The sequence below is a fragment of the Neomonachus schauinslandi genome, chromosome 9 (assembly GCF_002201575.2).
Source record: "Neomonachus schauinslandi chromosome 9, ASM220157v2, whole genome shotgun sequence".
Lineage (NCBI taxonomy): Eukaryota > Metazoa > Chordata > Mammalia > Carnivora > Phocidae > Neomonachus > Neomonachus schauinslandi.
The window spans coordinates 125,192,419-125,211,492 of NC_058411.1; the positions used below are offsets into that span (position 1 = coordinate 125,192,419).

At 47.2% G+C, this 19,074-nt stretch overlaps 1 protein-coding gene across 1 annotated transcript in view; it reads left to right on the forward strand.

The window, feature by feature from the left end:
- ADAMTS17 (ADAM metallopeptidase with thrombospondin type 1 motif 17) overlaps positions 1-19,074 on the forward strand; it is a 342,817-nt gene that overhangs the window by 149,024 nt on the left and 174,719 nt on the right. The window contains exons 8-9 of the mRNA XM_021680437.1: positions 12,753-12,893; positions 14,698-14,848. Of these exons, the coding sequence (XP_021536112.1) occupies positions 12,753-12,893; positions 14,698-14,848 (292 nt within the window). The remainder of the gene's footprint in view (positions 1-12,752; positions 12,894-14,697; positions 14,849-19,074) is intronic.

Below are 19,074 nucleotides of genomic sequence, written 5' to 3' on the forward strand. Positions count from 1 at the left end.
CCTTTGGACGTGGGGGCAAATTTCATCCTCAAGGGGCTGGGCCATACATTCAGGTTCAGAGCAGAGACTGCCCAGGCTCAAATTATACTTGACCATTTACCAGCTCTTTGACCTTGGGTGGGCCTCTCAATTTCTCAGTTCCCTCTCAGTTCTCCTTTCCCTTACCTGGGAAGTGGGGACAATAATAGTGAGTTAACACATGTAACAAGTACTGGTACAATGAAAACTCTGTTCCTCTGCTTTTTCCAGGCTCTCCCTCCTGCTTGGTCAGGACCGCACCCCCCCCCCCCCCCCCCATCGTATTGTATCTCCTTTCCCTGTTCCCACTGTTAGTGTCCTATTCAGCACCCGTGTCCAGGGAGAGACCCACCTTTATTTGCACCTTTGATGTGTCTCCCGTGGGCACATGGGTCCTTAGAGCCGTGCCTGGTATGTGACAGGCATGGAGTCGGTGTTGGTAGATGAATGAGGGCATGATTAGGCTATCAACTTAGGCCCTTCAAACCCTCTGGGCTTCCCCGGCTCACACCTGAGTGAATAGCAGCCTTCGGCTGACAGAGGAATAGATGAATCTCCACCTCTGGTGAACAGAGCCAGCACTTTGGTGCCGTGAGTTTTGCCCTCCCTTTGCCCCATCTGCCACCACAGTGCCCAGCCCACCCTCCATTTCCTACTCCTCTGGATGGATGTGCTGACTGTTAAAACGCAAAGTGCTTTGCGGGGGGTGGGGGGGGAGGTAGGTTCCTCTGAATCAGGGACACAAGGGGGACAGGTGGGGACACTGGATACCAGTGGGGGGAGGGAAGGAATCACAGTCTTTTCCCTTCTCTACCTCACTGCAGAGCTGGGCCATGGAGATTTGGCCCACTGCAGAGGGACCAGGAGATTGGACCTTGGCCCCCGAAGTGCTTGCCTCGGTCACACTCCACAGAGGACAGCAACATAGGATTGGGGCTGGCTGTATATTTCCCTAAAACTGGGATATCACTCTCCATTTACATGTCATTTTTGCCATCCATTGTTAATTGCAAGTTCCTTTTTGATGTCTGGAAGGTAGGATGTAGTAGCCTGGGATTTGCATCTTTGGAAGGTTTTAGCTATCCTTCCATTTCCTGCCCCAGTCCAGTCCGGTGTCTGCAGCCCCAATAGAGTAATTACTCTTTAGACCAAGAAGCAGAAAGCATATGCTTCTCATTCTCACCCGGTCTCCCAGTTTCCTTTCACAAAGGCCCTGCCATGATAGGGACAGTGTTCTGTTGTGGCAGTCTTTCCTTGGCAGGACCTTGGGAGAACATTGCTTAAAAGAGAAACGCTCCATACTCAACTTTTCTGTTATGTTCTTGCTTGCTAAGCCGGGCACGTGGTCTTGTTGTTGAGCTACCCTGGAACCAAAGTTCAGGGTTGGTTTCCCCATCATTGCAGAGCCCTTTTGGCAGACTGGGAAAAGTGAGGAGCTGAGACCCACTTATGCTGCATCAACCTGCATTCTCGGAACCCTTCCTGATGCTGGCAGTCCGGAGACCCAGAAGGGGTCCTCCAGGACCAGCCAAGAGGGTCCTTGGTTTCACACAGGATGGGAATCAAACATGAGCCAGCTGGAAGTGAGAGCAGAGTTTACTGAAAATGTAGAGAGAGCAGATATAGATGGAGTGTCTGGGAGACTCAGGAAAGGAGCATGAGTCTCACCTTTTTTGGGGTCTGGGGTTTTTTATTGAGGACAGTGGTCTGGTATAAAGTCCCCTTAGGCATCCAGGAACCAGTTAGAACAAAGACAAGGGCCCAGGTGTTATTCCTTGGAGCCAGGGGTCTTGGTGTTGAGATGTCTAGCGCCGGTGGTCTGGAATGCACATATGGTAGCTTTGTCCGGTCATTCTCACCTGGTTCCTTAGATGTTATCTGTTCCAGAGAAATCATGAACTCCCTGTCCCTTAAAAAGAGGACACACACTGTTTCCACCATGAGGCATGTATGCAGTGGTGTGGGGGTGCAGGTCCCAGCAAGAATAGGAGGAAGAAAAGGAGCAAAATGCAGCTTTTATGGAGTCCTTCAGTTTCCCGACTTCATTCCCATGTCCCATACATGCCTCCATCAAATACAGCCAAGCCAAATGAAGGCCCACCATAGCCTTGAAGGACAGGAAGCCCAGTGAACCATCGTGCAATTCGGGAGGGTGGGGGAACGCAGGGAGCTCAGACTTGTCGATGCTGCCAGCACCTGGAGCTGATGGTGTCTACATGGGCCTCATAGCATTCTGGGCTTCAGCAGGTCTGCATTCTAGGCCCAGAGCAGGCAGGGATGACAGCTCTGGGGCCAGGATGGCATTCACTGTGTCTGTGGTTAGTTTTAGAAGAGCTCACTGCTTTTGTAGTCTTCTTTTGAAATAAAAAGATTTTTTTCAATAGATTTTCTTCTTCTAAAAAGCAAAAGAGAGCCTCACAGACCTTTTCAGCAGTAGAATTATCTCCTTTGCTCTGCCTTACTATATCTCACCATTCACTTTTTTAATTAGCAAAGGCACATTATCTTATGTCATTCTTTGACTCAATTGATTGGACACACACAGATTTAATGGCACAGAGGAGGCATCCCTCTTTCTGTTGGAGATTATGTATGCTCTTCAGGCACCTCATTGTCTAAACCAATTTAGGCTGATGTTCTTTCATTTTCTTGGATGCTGTGTAAAGCCTGCACAGAGGGTCTTCTCCGGTTCTTCTAATACAGGTTCTTCTAATACATTCCGCTCCAGCCCTGGGATTTAGAGGGCTTTTCACAGATGGCATCATCAGCACAACCATCAGCAGGTGGAAAAAACTAGACATAAATGAAGGTCATACAAAAAGTCACTGTGAGATAACCTGTGGAAGTTTCCCTTCTCTAAATGTCCATGGCTTTTAGCTCCTAGTATCTACACCTAGCCACTAATTCTTTCCAGGTGTGTCATCGGGTTGTCTTATTTCTCCCCGAATCTGTACGTCTGTAAGTAATTTGTGGGTATGGATATACTCTTACACCAATGTGATGACATCCACAGCTCCCAATGATGATACTCAAATTAGTGCAATCACGTTATGGCCTACACCTCTGTGGTCCAGCATGGTGGCACTCAGCCACAGGTGGATCTTTAAATTTACCTTAATTAAAATTTAATAAGATAAGAACTTTAGTTCCTCAGTCACAGTAGCACATTTTAAACACTCAGTAGCCACCTGTGGTCAGTGGCCACCATATTGGACAGCACACACAGAGTTTTCCTTCATTACAGAAAGTTTCATTGGACAGCATAGGTTGGCACTTGTTGATTTATCTGTGCTCATGGCCAGACTGTGAGCTTCCTGCAGGCGGGACTGCGTATGCCATTCATTGTTGTATAACTGGTGCCCTGAAGATGCCTGGTACAGGGTCATGTTCAGTCAGCTCTTACTGAAAGAGTGAATAGCAACTATACCTTAAATTGTGTTCAGTCTTCTAGATTCAGAATCATGAAATGACTACTTTCTGAGCTGGAAAACTTTTCATAGTCATCTGGTTCAAACCCCACACTTCCCAGCTAAGAAAACAGGCCTGGGATGGTTGAAGCCTTGTGTCAGATCCCCCAACTAATTGGGACAAATCTTTAACTCCAACGATGACCTCTTTCTCCTTGGACCATCACTCTGTCCACTATGTCAGACTGTCTTAGAAAACACTAATGTGAAATTTGAAATGGCAGTGAGGAAGTCCTCTTCAAATGATTATTTAGAAGATGTCCTTGAGTTGATCAAGTATACTTACCTACAAGCAATCTAGAGCAGGTGTATTCAGTGTGTGTGTATTAAAAACATTTCCATTAGACTTGGGACCAGGGTAGAGTTTTCCATTGTTTTGGAAGTCTGCCAAATTTCATAAGGCAAGAAATGAGGTATAAATATTGAAAGAGAAGAGTCAAAGTGGTTTTTATCTGCATGTGGTAAGAGAACCATCTGACAACTATTGAAACCACTGTGTTCGCATTGGTGCCAATCGTAAGACTCATAAACAATAATCCATGGCTTTCCTGTACACAGGCACATCACTTACAGAAGAATAAAAAGCAGACCTCATTCACCACGTCTACCAACAATGTGGAATACCCAGGAATGAGGCGAATAAGAAATGCGAGACCTTTTTATATAAAATAAAATTTGCCAGAGGTCATTCAAGAAATCCTAGAAAGATAAACGGGTGCCTCTGTCCTAGGATGGCAAGATTCAGAACTTCAATGATTCTAGTTCTCCCCAAATTAATCTGGTTATTCAGTGCAGTCCCAAACGAAAAGGACTTTCTGTGGAACTCGATGAGCCAAAAATCTTATGGGAGTAAAGTTCTTAAAATACCTGAGATAATTCGGGGGTGGCGGGGAAAAACTAAAGAGGAGAAGGAAGAAGAATTGACTCATTCTGCTTACCTTATCAGAGGTAGAGTTTTTTTTCTGAACACTCTATAGCCTTTCCGTCTGAATCAGTGCTGTCACCCTTGGGAGGCAAATCTTTATTCCACTGATGTAGCTACAATTCTAAACTTCTTTGGAATGTTTGCCTGGAGTCCCCTTCACACACTCCCCTCCCCTTTTATAGAATGTCTTCCCAGGTCAGAAGTCAACATCACTTTGTAGATTTTTTTTTCTTGGTTAAATTTTCAAGCATCATTTGATTCCAAGTCTGTGAAAGTAATGACACACATGTTTGTGTACATCGGCCCTGGATGCACTCGTAGAAGGCTTGAAGGAGCGAGGGCACTGTGCAGAGAAGGCTGTGAGCCTCCCAAGGAGGTGCCACTCATTTGTTCACGTTGGGGACCATCTCATCATGGAGTTGCCTTATGTTTATGAGGCAGAGGAAGGACACCCCCAGGTAGCCTCTGTTCTGTGGGCTGGCGGGCTGCCATATGGACCTAGATGTTCATGGGCTGCTTTTATTTTCCAGCCATTTCTTGAGCCCTGCCCTGTGCCCTGCCCTGTTCTGAGAGCTGGTGGAGCAAGGAAGGGGGGCCCGTCTCACTGTGTGAGGACCATCTTTGTCAGAGGCGGGCAGGACCAGAGGCACCTGGGCTGATGAGCCAGGAGGAGTTATCAGAGCCAGAAAACAGCCTTTCACGAAGATGGCAATAGCTTCAGCCCTCCAGGCCCCGAGCCTTTACCAACCCCTGGCTGCTGGATGCACAGGGAAACGAGCAAGAGCCTGACCTGCGTGTTCAACCCTAGGTCTGCTGCCAAGATGAAAAGAAATGGGACACGGTGCCACAGACCCCCAACTTCATCCTCTTGCTTCAAAGGTCAACATATAGCACAGACCAGGGGTCATCAGCCATTATCTTTCACAGGCGTCCTGGGGTGTCTGCGGTCTTGGACGGGATGACTACCTGCCGAGAGCAGTTGGGCTTCTGAGGCTCTCACAAAGCTACTGTTCGGGGGTCTCACAATTGCAGTCACCACCTTCCCTTGGGCTTGGTGGCTCTCTGAGGGCACCACTTCCCTCATGAACTTGGCGGCTCTCTGCCAAGTGAAGCACCCGGGCTTGCGGCTGGGGGGCTGCCACTTTCCCTCACTCAGGCATGTGTGTGTGTTTTCCCGTGGACACCTCACTTTTGTTCCTTTAGAATACAGACTCCGTGGAGGCAGGGGCACAGCCTGTGCCAGCACCTAGACCAGTGGCTGGTCGTGGAAGGCATTTGACAGATGTTTGTAGAATGAAGGAACAAATGAATGAATGACATTAAGAATGTCATCCCTGTGCAATCATAGATGAGGAGAAGGGGGTGCAGAGGCGGGATGCGCTCTCAAGAGGCAGGGCTGGAATTCTCATCCGGGTCAGTGTGACTCCAAAGCCAGGACTCTCAAATGTAGCACTTGCTTCTGCATGAGAAGAGGAGTTCCCTATCATCTCTCTTTTTTTCTTTTTTTTTTTTTAAAAGATTTTTTATTTATTTGAGAGAGAGAATGAGATAGAGAGAGCGAGCACGAGAGGGGGGAGGGTCAGAGAGAGAGGCAGACTCCCCAATGAGCAGGGAGCCCGACGCGGGACTCGATCCTGGGACTCCAGGATCATGACCTGAGCCGAAGGCAGTCGCTTAACCAACTGAGCCACCCAGGCGCCCTCTTTTTTTCTTTTTTCTTAGGGTATGTTATTATCAAAAACTTCACCTGATCGGCAGATTCTTTCAGAATTTATTTTATTTCAAGAATCTTTTAAAAAGAATTACAAGGGGCATCTGGGTGGCACAGTCAGTTGAGCGTCCAACTCTTGGTTTCGGCTCAGGTTGTGATCTCAGGGTCGTGGGATCGAGCCCCATGTTGGACTCCGCGCTCAGCGGGGAGTCTGCCCCCCATCCCATGCTCACACACGCGTGCTCTCAAATAAATAAATTTTTTAAAAAATTAAAAAGAATTACAAGATGGCAAATATCCTAACCATACACACACACTCACACACACAGTCAGACTTTCATTTTGACAATTCTCGAGAGAAATCCAAATCTTAATACTCTTTACTGAATATGTATAGTTTTTGGCATGTCTACACATCTGTAATCTACTAGAGTTGAATTGAGTCTACTCACAAATGATCCACTTTCAGAAAAACAAAAATTGTTTTTTCCACATAGTCTTTTTTAAATTTTTAAAAATTTTAATTCTAGTGTAGTTGATATACAGTGTAATGTTAATTTTAGGTGTGCAATACAGTGATTCAACACTTCCATACATTACCCTGTGCTCATCACAAGTGCCCTCCTTAATCCCCATCACCTTTCTCACCCATCCCCCACCTACCTCCCCTCTGGTAACCATCAGTTTGTTCTCTACAGTTAAAGAGTCTGTTTCTTGGTTGGTCTCTCTCTTTTTAACCCTTTTTTTCTTTTGTTTCTTAAATTCCACATCTCAGTGAAATCATATGGTATTTGCCTTTTTCCGACTTATTTCGCTTAGCATAATACTCTCCAGCTCTGTCCACGTTGCTGCAAGTGGCAAAATTTCATTCTTTTTGTGGCTAAGTAATATTCCATTCTGTATATATGCTGCATCTTCTTTATCCATTCATCTGTCAACAGACACTTGGGCTACTTTCATATCTTGGCTGTTGTAAATATTACTGTTATAAACATAGAGGTACATGTATCCCTTTGAATTTTATCTCTTCGTTTACATATTTTCATTAAAACTATCAAAAAATTGGAAGCCAGCTGGGGCTTAAAGCCAGCTGCTGTGTGTGCACATGTCCAAGCAGAGGGGAGTCTGTGGGGGAATGTTCTGGAAGCAGTGAAGCCTCATCACTGAGCAGCTCGGTGCCTGCTCTGGTCTCCTTGGCCCAGAAAGATGGTCTCGGAAAAAAAGAGGCTGGCCGGCAGCGAGGAGTCTAACCTGGTGTGTGACCTTAAGTAAATCTCCCTTAGTTTTACAGCACCCGAAGGGGCTCATCAAGAATGGAGGAGGTGTTTGCTTCCTCTGGAGACTATAAAGGTACAACTGGAAATAAAAGTGAAAATTCTCAGGCCGAATGATAGCCCAGTGACGCGGCAACTCTTTGTACAGCGAGATTCTGAAACAAGAATGAAAGGTGAAAATGATACCAGCATTACCTCTAAAAATCACTTTTCAGAGGTGCCACATCAAGGCACTGGACACTGAGTCCTTCACACCTGATCTTCCTCCTGCTGTGGGGATAAAATGTTAACGTCACCTGTCAAGACTTTGTACCTTGTGCCCGTGTTGAATGAAAAATGGGTGTCGTGAACCCTCAGCGTGACGCTGGGCTCACAGAGGGCGTCCCTGAGATTCCTGAGGGAAGGGCAGCTACCCAGCTCTGTCACACTCCTTGAGGGCGGGCACGCTCTTGCAAACACAAGCGTACATGCTCAGGGACCAGAGCGAGGGGCACCGTCACCTGGGCCACGCTCCTCCTCTTTTCTTTTTCTCTCTTTACCTCTCTCTCACCACAGTTAGTTGAATTTTTGTTAAATGAAAAACTAACAGCCCATTTGATGTGAATCTTCCGTGTGAATAAACTCACACACATGCATGCGCACACCTACGCAGTCCTGGGCAAGACTGAGGAGAGGACAGCCCTGACTCAGATACCTGACCTCAAAATCCCTTACGTATCAATTCAAGAACGTGAGTGTTTTCGTTCCTTGAGTGCTCTGGCTAGGGAAGAGAGACAGCTTACACTGTACACGTCTTCTCCATCTTCACCTACTCTGATGTAATCCGCTACAGCAAAGCCCATTTCACACCAGCGCTCTATTGATCATGATTTGCCCATTGGTGATTCCGAATTTCATGGCGTTTTAGGATCGTTTTTCCCACGGTGATCCTGCGTGTGTAGGAGGTAAAGCTGAACCTGTAGGGACCCCAGATCTACTCTGGTGGTTGCATGAGCCTGATAGGCTCATTTCCCTGTGCACAACCAAAGACAAACAAAGACTTCTCTCGGGTGAGAGGATTTTGATGTGATCACTGCCTACTTGTTTCGTTCCCCCTCAGTGGGGTTATGGGTGATGATGACAGTTTAGCCTGTATAAGGGAGTGCAGCCTGTTACCCCTAGTGACTTTCAACACGTGTAGGTGACATTTCTGAGTAGCTGAAGATCGAGGGCATAGTGTGGTTCTTGGCAAAGAAGTACTGACAGTCGAGAATTTTCCTCCTAGTGTAAAGCTGGGGTGTTGGTTATTACCATGTTAAGTAATATTAACTAATACAACTCTGCCTCTCATTTCCTGGAAACTGCCCTGAGCCATCCCTGTTACTATAGTGTCAGTGAGCATTTCCTGAAAAGGGACTATCCGTCTGCCCTCAGGGTTACCAGGATAGGGCCTGGGCTGGCTGAGGACCCCTTCAGTGGAGGGGCCACGTCACCGGAGTCTTTGCCCTAGGTTCCCAGGCAAGACTACTTTGAGGGGAGGTGTGGGACCTGATTGCATCCTGATGTCAGAATCCCAAAGCTTCTGGGAAACAGATGGGTAGGCTTAGAGCCAGGTAAAACCAAAGCTTTCAACATGGCAGATATACCAAGCCTAGAACACCCAGCCCTCTCCATGGTTTTTCAGGATTTGGGGTGAAGCTAGGAGGGGGTGAACACTGTAGGGATTCTCTTAGAACTCCCTCCGTGGTATATATTGGATTTCCTAAAGCAAATACAGAAGCAATGTGTTATTTGTTTTAAGATAAAAATCAACTCAAGGCCATTAACTTGTTATTGTGTTTGATAAATCTGGGTCACGTGTGACGGGAGTCCTGCCTGTGTCCTTAACCCACTGTTACTTCAAGTTAGAATCAGCGTGTGTGCTTAATGCTACCTGTTTTTGTTCAATATAATGTTGCCAGAAGTAATAGATGCCCTGGGACATAAACCTAAAACAACATACATTTCTCAGTCAAGAGATCCTGAATTTAATCTAAAAATAGCCTAAACAGTAGTTTATGTAAACCTCAAATATCAAGACTCCCAGCCCAATGCTAGTTCATCAAACTGTAAATTTATGAGGCAGTTAGCATTTGAACATTTTAAACCAGATCAAGCCCGATCTGTGTTAGACACAGGCTCCAGGAATCCAAGAATCCCACTCTTGGCTGATCTTGCTGACTGGAACATTCCTTGGGGAAGTCCTCCTCTGAGGCCGGCTGTCCTGAAACGCTCACATAACATACTGTGCAGGCGCACAGCTTTGGATGGCATAGAAAGCTTTTCTAAACACTGTTTTAAACATAGTTTTGTCTCCTGAGAGACCAGGCCCTCTGGCCAGCAGAGCCTGGCAGAGCGAGCAAAGAAGGCTCTTTCATTTTACAACCAACTTGATCACCAGAGAAAACTTAGAAGTGGTCACAAAGGAAACATTCCTCCATATGTGGTGAGGCCACTCTGCCAGGGCTTGGATCTCCCCCAATTGTGGTTTCCCAAACAGCATCCTTGTTGTTTGAAAAAACCCATCTGGTGGCCGCTCCAGAGATCCCAGCCCGGGATGACGGGAACCGGCTTATAAAAGTGCAAAGCCAGATGAACAACTGACTCACGGGTTGGTTCTCCGTAGGATTGGATTCTCCAAGGTTGACAACAAAGCATTTTCACTGGTCCGCATACTGTGCTTACACCTTGTCGCCGAAGATGGGATGGAGCCCCATTTTCACAAGACATTTTATTTCTATCACCCCTACACACTGAGCAGAGTTCACTGAAATCCATCAACATTTTCAGAAGATCCATTTGAAAACTCTACCAGTAGTTTTATTTAAAGATCTCAAATCAAACCCTAAATCAAGATGTAAGATGACTTTTAACATCCTCTGGTATAAATGCACTTGAAAAACCAGTTAGTTCCTTCAAAAGTTAACACAAAACAAAGAAATGATAGGTAGATAGACAGACAGACAGACGGATGGCTATAGATAGCTGTAGGTAGAGATAGATAACAAGCAGGAAAAAGAAAACCTGAAAAGCTGAGTAACAGTACTGAAAAATAGGACTCATTCAGCGAAGTAACTACTAGAAATATATCTAAATTATTCCTATTGGTCCGACTTCTCGGACAGTCTCTTGGTTCTTCATTTCACTTGAATTGGATGGCTACCTGGTCTCTTGGCAGGAGGGCAAGACTGAGTCTAGCCAGAGAAAGCTTGCGTCGTTCTGTTGAACAAGCCGCCACTGCATTAGACTTAGCACCCCTGTAAGGGATATGGATTCTCCGATTTGGTGGTGCTTTCCCCCATATTAAACAGGTAATTCGTTCAAGAAGTTTGCACAGAGTGCGTGCTCTGTGCCAGTCACTGGTGGAGAAGCTGGGATAGAAAGCTGCCCCAAGGGAATCTGGGGAGTTGGAAGAGCCTTTGGGAAACGCAGAGGAAGGGCATTGTTCAGGGCAGGGTCTAGTAGAGCGGTCCGGACCACGGCACAACGTGGCCATCAACATGAAGGTGGCACCACAGGTGTGCTTTCTTCTGACAGGATAGTAGTTAGTCACTTAACCAACTGACCAAAAATATTGGTCCAAGTGGGGAAACGTAAAGAAATTATACTTCGGTGCCTTCAACATTTTGTTTTAGCTTAAGCCGTGAAAATGTTAACTTTTTCACCAATTTCATGGTGGGGGTGAAAGCTTTTCCTTTGAGGGTGCGTGTCTGCTGATTGGACTTACATCTCACCTTCCTCACGCAAGCCGCAACTGTAGTGAAAGGAGTTCAAATCCCAGGTTGTTGTTTTTTTTTTTTTCTTTTTTAGATGGAGTAGAACATAAAAGACCGTTGTGAGGCAGTCCAGGGCAGATTTTTATGTTTTTTTCCCCCTTCATCTTTTACACTTGTTTTGCCCATCCCCAATTTGGCAGCGGTCTATTTTTAGCCACTCGCTAAGTTAGTTTTCCCAAAAACGACTTTTGTTCTCCTGTTTCCTTGGTTAACACAACATGTAACCACACATGTTAATTGACACAGCAAGTCTTAGTGACATAAATCAGTTTGCGAATACATACGATTAAGCCCCGGTTAAGTGTACCCTTGACTCACGGGAGTAGAGCTGTGTGGGTGAGCAGAGAGTGCCCAGCCAGCCCGGAGACCCAGGAGCTCGAGGGCCTGCCGGTGTATTTCAAAAAGGATGCGGGTGGTTTTGGCTAATCCAGCTCCACATGGTGATGGTGGTGAAGGCTGTGTCTCGTAGGCAAGAGTATGGAGGGACCTGGAGGGCGTGCAGAGTAAGAACACAGGCTTCTGTCGAGAGACATCAGGATTAAGCAGCCAGCAGGAGGAATTGACGGAAGATGGTCAGAGGCGTATGAGGGAAACTGACAAAAGTGTTCCGGAGAAGCCTTTAGAACCTCTTTTTAGACTTACCTCTGTCTGTGTCTTCTCTTTGCCCAGGCTGGCAGTGATCTGAGGTCAGGGACGGCATATTGGGCACCATTCTTTGTTCTCTTTCTAGTCCATTAGTTGGCACTCGGGAAACCTTTCATAGATATGTTTGAATGGAGGAAAGCACATGTTGTCTCCCTTGGGCTTGTTGACGGAGGATGGGCATCCTTTGGCACAGCGAGTCTCTGCCCTGGAAATCACAGGTCAGCAAAGTGTGTGCCCTCTGCTCTCATATGTTCCATGTCCCAGGTTATCCCAGTGACGACAGATGTGCAAACTAAGATCGTCATCGAGCCTATAGCGCGTGGTCCACCACACACGTCTAGACAGGCCTTCTGGTGTCTATGAGGTACACCTGGGCCGGGAAGGCGACAGGTATGATCTCGGTGGACCCAGGTATAATGATGTGAAAGATAGAAAAGCCGCATTTTTCACTGATGTGAAGATTTGCACCCATGATATTATGTAAGTCAAAGTCTTGGATGGTCCCCACTAGACCTTCACGTGGTGACTTCCCCATAGGGCAACAAAACACTTAGATCCTTAATATTGACATATTTTAGTGTCAAAAGGCAAGGGTAATCATCAGAAACTTACAGTTTAAGAACTGTGATATCACAGTGAATATAATTTGTTCATTTATTCATGCATTTAGCAAATGCTGTGGTGTTCTGAGTGCTCTGTCAGTCTTCATTCATGAAGTAAGGAGATCGTCGCTCTGTTTCTCTGTAAGCTCATGGCTGTCGGTCTGCTCTGTTGAGAGTAGCCAAGGACTGGGTGTCAGCCTGTCACTCGTCGGCTCTCAGGCTTGATTTAAGTTAGCATAGTATGCTGGAACCTGGAACTGGAGGTGAAAGCCTATAGCCTAAGTGTCCCTCTCTCCCTTTCCTTTCCTTCGGGCAGCTTGGGGATGAACCACGACGACGACCACTCATCCTGTGCCGGCAGATCCCACATCATGTCAGGAGAGTGGGTAAAAGGCCGGAACCCCAGTGACCTCTCTTGGTCCTCCTGCAGTCGCGATGACCTTGAAAACTTCCTCAAGTAAGTCCTTTAATCATTCTGTACAATCACTACAATGGAAAGTACTTCCAGAAGACACAACAATTGGAGTCTTACCAAGTGTGGGAAGGAGAAACGAATCTCTTAGAACTCTGAGCTGGCGTAAAGAGGTGGTCGGTACAGAATCTCCCCTATCTGGCCTAAACTTCCTCCCAAATGTATGTCTGGTATGATGCGGGGCACCCAGCTGCTATTCATAAATGCTTTGTTGCTCGATTGACTATCAACACGGTGACCGTGACTTGAAGAGAACCCCATTGCGTTACTCTGCAGTATTTTGACCCTGAATGGACACCACCTTAGCAGCATCCCTTGGCTGCTATGGAAAAGGGCATTTCCTTAATGCTCAGGCTGCTTCCCTTGATAGGGAGCACATTTGCTGGGGAGCCGGGCCTGCTCACCTCCCTCCCATGTGGGGATGGGCTCTGTTTATCTCACTGCCACTTTCTTTCCAGAATACATCTGCACCGTTCCACTCGCAGATTTCCATCTGATTTCAGACCTTTGTCAAACAAAGTCTTAGCTCCTGTACTATGAGGGTCCCTTAGTGTCAAGACCTTAGGGACAAATTTACAGATTTGATGTGCAAACCCTGATCACTTTCTTACTTAGCTGGATTCATCTGTCCACTCCGTGGAGACGAAAGGGACTCAGGGAGTCTTACCTGCCTATGGAGCTTTGTAGTTCAGTAACACATTAAAGCACCCAGTGAATTCGGGACGGAACAGTCAAAGGCATCACTCTGCCTTCTGTCCTCATCCTGAGTCTTCTTTCGTGACATTTCCTGTGGGTGGGGAAATTAAGTGGTACACATGTCTTAAAAATGGACTTGTTAGTTTTAATATAATCTATTTCCTCCTGAGTACTTGTTATCACAGAACCTTAATGAAATGTTATAAGCCACTTGACATTGTTTCATTTTTCCCAGAAGGGTCAGTGAAACGGGGCAGGGTATTTTCATTTGCTCATGTACATATTGCTGGTCCCACTGCCTTTGTTAAAGTGTTGTGTGTGTCTGAGCCCGGGAGAAGTGGCCCAGCATCAGCCTCTATGTATTCGTGGGCGATTCTGTGCCTCAAGAATCTTGGTGAGAGGCTGGCTTTCCTTTCCACAGCCATCTGCCTTGTTTTGGGAATTAAGAAATCAAAGCATTCAAGTATTTAACCTCCCTTAGGAGCCACAGCCTCACAGCCCCCCAGTTCAGTTTCTCAGAGTTGTTCTCAACCTCTTGTGAACATTTCCACCCTGGTTGCAATCCTGATGTCTTTTGCAGACTGTGCCACCAGCCAGCTTTCAGGGATGGGACACCTAGACCCGTCAGCTGCCAAAGCCTACCACAGACCCTCCAAGAGAATCTGCAGAGTTGGAAATAAGCACTTGGTTTTTATTTGAAATAAAGCAAAATGACCCTAACTTCTTTTTTTCTTCATTCATAGTAATTTTGCTCAAAGACGTATTCTAAGAAAATACTGTAGGAATCTATTTCAAAAGTATTCTCATCCAAGAATGCTCAAACTTGAGAAAAGTACATTAGCCTCATGGGTGTGATGCTCAGGCCCTTTCCTAGTTGCTAAACTCCCATTGCCTTTGTGGTAAAGATCTGCATTGGGTCAGGTAGAAAAAGAAGAAAAAGAGAAAAAAAGCGCAATGCATGCAGCCCAGGGCCGGGGTCATCCTGCCATCGGTAATTTGGAGATGCGTCCTTCTCACCCGCTCTTAGCTGACAAGTCAAAACAAAAACCTGGGCAGGACACTCGCAAGTCAGCTTGCCTCTTGGCTGTTTCAGGTCGAAAGTCAGCACCTGTCTGCTGGTTACAGACCCCAGGAGCCAGCACGCGCTCCGTCTCCCTCACAAGCTGCCGGGCATGCACTACAGCGCCAACGAGCAGTGCCAGATCCTGTTTGGCACCAATGCCACCTTCTGCAGAAACATGGAGGTAAGCAGCCCCGGGAAGACTGGCTCAGGAGGGAGCATCTGGCTTCTGTCGGAGGACACAGCCACCCATACGCGACACACACACACACACACGTATGCACGCACACATTCACTTACCCATGTGTGCGTGTACATACACCCTCACGGGCATTTGCCCTGGTGCACCCCATCCTTCTCGGAAGTGATGCAAAGTCCCCTGATATAAAACCCCGGATAGCTATGGAAGGCGGCTAAAAACCATTAAACATTGGAAAGCATCAGGTCGGGAACATTTACTAAATAATACATTTGGTTATTCGATAGTAGCGTCAAAAAGCCCGTTAAGATGTTACCCTTTACTGAGCAGTGCCCGCGTGTTTTGTCCTTTGCTAGAGCTTCGAACGTGTGAGCCCGGTTAGCCCTCACCCCAGGCTCCCGGGTTGCTCTCCTCAGCGCACAGATGGTAACACCAAGCCTCTGAGGTTAAGCAGGCTTTCAAAATGGCTTGGTTAGTAGGTAGCAGTGCTGGAGCTCAGGGTGGCATCGAATCCCAGGGAGGGAGCCTGGAGGGCGGGACAGGTTCCCGGAGCTAGAACCTAGGGCGAGACCAACTCCAAGACAGCCACACTGGGGACTGTGCCTCCAGAATGAGACCCCGGGGTCGCAGCCCGCAGAGCAGGTCAGCCTGGACTCCGGGAGGCGGGGTGCTGCCTCTCAAGTGCTCCCTGGCTCTGGGGGAGTTGGTTCAGGAAATCAGGGCAGAGTCCTCAGGTGGAGCACTACCTGCCATTGTTTGGGGTGCAGAAAAGGGCAGCACCTCAAAAGCAGGCTAGCACTTCCTGCTAGCTGTTTCCCCGAAGGGCATTTGTTCACAGCTCTGTCGTGAATCTTCTTCTCCCATCCCCTTGCAGAGGTGCCCGCAAGGGTCCCTTCCAGAGCCGTCGCCCACTGTACACCCCAATGCCTTGTACCTTACACCTTTATGGGGAGACGCAGTGAGCCCCAGCATTCGATCATCCCCGGCGGTCTGCCATTGGTGTGTCTGGTGCTCACCATCGGCCTTGACCACGAAGACTCTCCTTCAGATACCATGTGCAGCTAGGAGGCACCCTGTTTGCCTGTCCCAGCCTTCAGTCCTTTAAAGTACCTGATGACACAGAATCATCAGAAAGGGCAGCTTTCACAGGGTCCTTTGATGATGTGACGGCACAAAATCCATGTGGATAGAACCCCAGGGGAGGACCCTGAGCATTCAGGAAGAGTAGAGACGCCCTGGGTGGAGAAGAGAGAAGTGCCCAGCTGAGGCAGGACACAGAGCAGGCACTCGGCTCAACCTCAGGGCCGGTGGGATGTTGCAGGTCATGCTGTGCTGGCCCGACCAGGGGCGGGATGGACGGGGGATGTGGTGGGGCAGGGGGGGGGGGGTGGGGGTGGGAAGCCAGGCAGAGACCTCTTCCTCCCTCAGAGCTGCAACCATTTTTGCCTTTTAGGAGCCAGGTGATTGCACACCATTTTGGCCAGGAGGGATAGGAGGGGGGAGGTACCTATACTGGGGGCTCATGATCTCCCAGGCAGAGAGAGCGCATAGGAAGGGTCAACTTTCCATGCACTGTCACATGAAACCCTGACTGCAACCGTCGAGGCAGAGGCTTTGTACCCATTTAACAGATGAGAAAACAGAGGCTAAGAGAGGTTAGGTAATGGGCCGAGGTCACCAGCCGGGAACAGGGGGGTGGGCTGCAGACTGAGCCCGGGTGTGTCTATTACTGAGGGAGAAAAGGAAGACTATGGACGGTCCTTTAAAGACAGACCCCAAAGGGGAGGAAGGTGACCTGGTATTTCATTTTCCTTTGCGAGCTTCATTTTGTTTGAAGAAGACAGCGAAATGGCAACAAGTAATGATCAGCTTAGCTATGCTGCTTTTTTTTTTTTTCTCCCTAGAAGCCCAAGATACAAATATATAAAGTGAGATCCTCTCATTGTGTAAGTTACAGGGAAGCCGAGCATTTATTCCCACGGCTCACCAGGAACCACAAAAGATGTCTTCCCTCTTGCCTTTTCTTTGGAGGTCACCAGTACTAAAATAAAATGGATGTTTGTCTTCCCCAATACCCAGCAGGAGTGGAAGAGCACGTGTTAACACGGCTGACTAGCTGGCCAGCAGCGTCAGGGAGCTGGCGGGAATTTTCCTGCTTGCAGGGCAAGGGTGCTCCCTGCAGTGTGAATCTCACAGTCAGATGGCGGTAACTCACACAGTCAGATGGTGGTAATGTCATGCTGATGCATAAGAGGCACTGCTGGAGAAGCATGAGGCCAGCTGGGAACCAAGGAGTGCTGCCCTAGGCCTGGGACACACCATATGACTCAAAGCCAAACTAAGGCAGTACCCCACTACGGGATTTTTTTTTTAAAGATTAATTAATTTATTTGAAAGAGAGAGAGTCTTAAGCAGACTCCGTGCTGAGTGTGGAACCCAACGGGGCGGGGATGGGTGTGGGGGGACTCAATCCCAGGACCCTGAGATCATGACCTGAGATCATGACCTGAGCTGAAATCAAGAGTCAGATGCTCAATTGACTGAGCCACCCAGGAGCCCTCCAGCTAAGGGAGTCTAAGGCTTGCTTTATCATCAGTTTACTCATGTGGTACCTTTATGGATCTCTGTTTCAGTGGGTGTTCAGTATAACAGAAGGGCGTACATATGTCGTATTGTTCCTTTCTTGTTCCCTGTAACACCGACTTTTTAGTGCATGAGCCCCTTCCCCTCTTCATCCTTGTCCTTACCTCCTTCTGCATCTCCCTTTCACCTACTCTGTTCCAGTTAAATTGCCTTCCTGCTCTTTCTTGAACCTGCAAGGCATGCTCCTGGCAGGGACACTCTCTGCTTCATGATGGCCATTTCCTCTACCAGAATACTCTTCTCCCACTTGTCCCTGTGACTAAGTGCCTCATCTTTTTTGAGTTTTTTGGGGTTTTGTTTTTTCAGAGGTAATCTTCTCAAGGAGGCCTACCCTGACCATGCTATTTAAATTTTTAATCTGGTAAGGGGCGTCTGGGTGGCTTGGCTGGTTAAGTGTCTGACTCTTGATTTCGGCTCGGATCATGATACCAGGGGCATGAGTTCAAGCCCCGTGTCAGGCTCCATGCTCAGCAGGGAGTCTACTTGAGATTCTCTCTCTCTCCTCTTTCTGCTTCTTCCCCTACCTTGCTTATATTCAATCAATCAATCAATCAATAAAATCTTTAAAATGTTAATCTGGTAACCCTCTCTTGCCCACTCTTAGAGCACCCAGGTCTCCTGATTCCCTAAGGGATAGCCCTACTTTCACAAACTTACATTTTTTGCATGCTATATAATTCACTTGTTTGTTGTGACTATTGATAATCTCCCTCTAGATGATAAACCCTTCAAGGGCAGGAATCTTTGCTTTTACTCATCAGTGTTTTCCAAGTACTTTGGTCAGTGCCTAGCATATAGTAGGTGCTCAATAAGTATGTGTTGATCTGGGATCCATCCATAACCCTAACAGCAAATTTAAGGTCTCACATGACTTTACCCAACCACCAACGGCCCTGTGGACAAGCTGTGTTGAAGAAGAAACTCTTAGAGACCCCCTGTATAATTATAATGTATTGACTCTCTAAACCCAAATTCATGATCCATTTCACCAACCTACATGTAAGACTCTGTCATATGTCTTGCAGGGACCCATACAGATCTTTCCTGTGGCTTCCTGCCAGGGCAAGAAACTGCTCAAAGCGGCACGGTAGATCTGGTAGTGAGTGACTGCAGGCTGGTTCCTAGTGACCGTTTCTGTGTGTGTCTTCTCTGTGCATTAGTGCCCTCATTTGGTAAAATCCAAGGCTCCTGGTGAGTTGATACACATGGGGTGCTGAGAACTGAGTCTGTTATCCAAGTACTTGAGCTTATATGTGTGTTATTACTACCTTTCTGGATAACACTGATTCCCATCCGTTGGAGCACAGAACTAATCTGTGCGTGTACATCTGTAGGATCAGCATTTCTCTGTATTGAACTTCTCAGGGCCATGAAAAATTAAGCATTACGTAACACCTATATTCTTCTGGCAGCCAGAGACATCCAGAACCAATCAGAAAGGTCTCTTAATCCAGTGCCAAATTGAACTTCATAACCATTATTATTCTTTAATGCTCTTGAGGATTGAATTGGATTTCATGTAATAAAATGATCATGGTCCCAATGTTGCCTTTAATTTCTTATTCTGA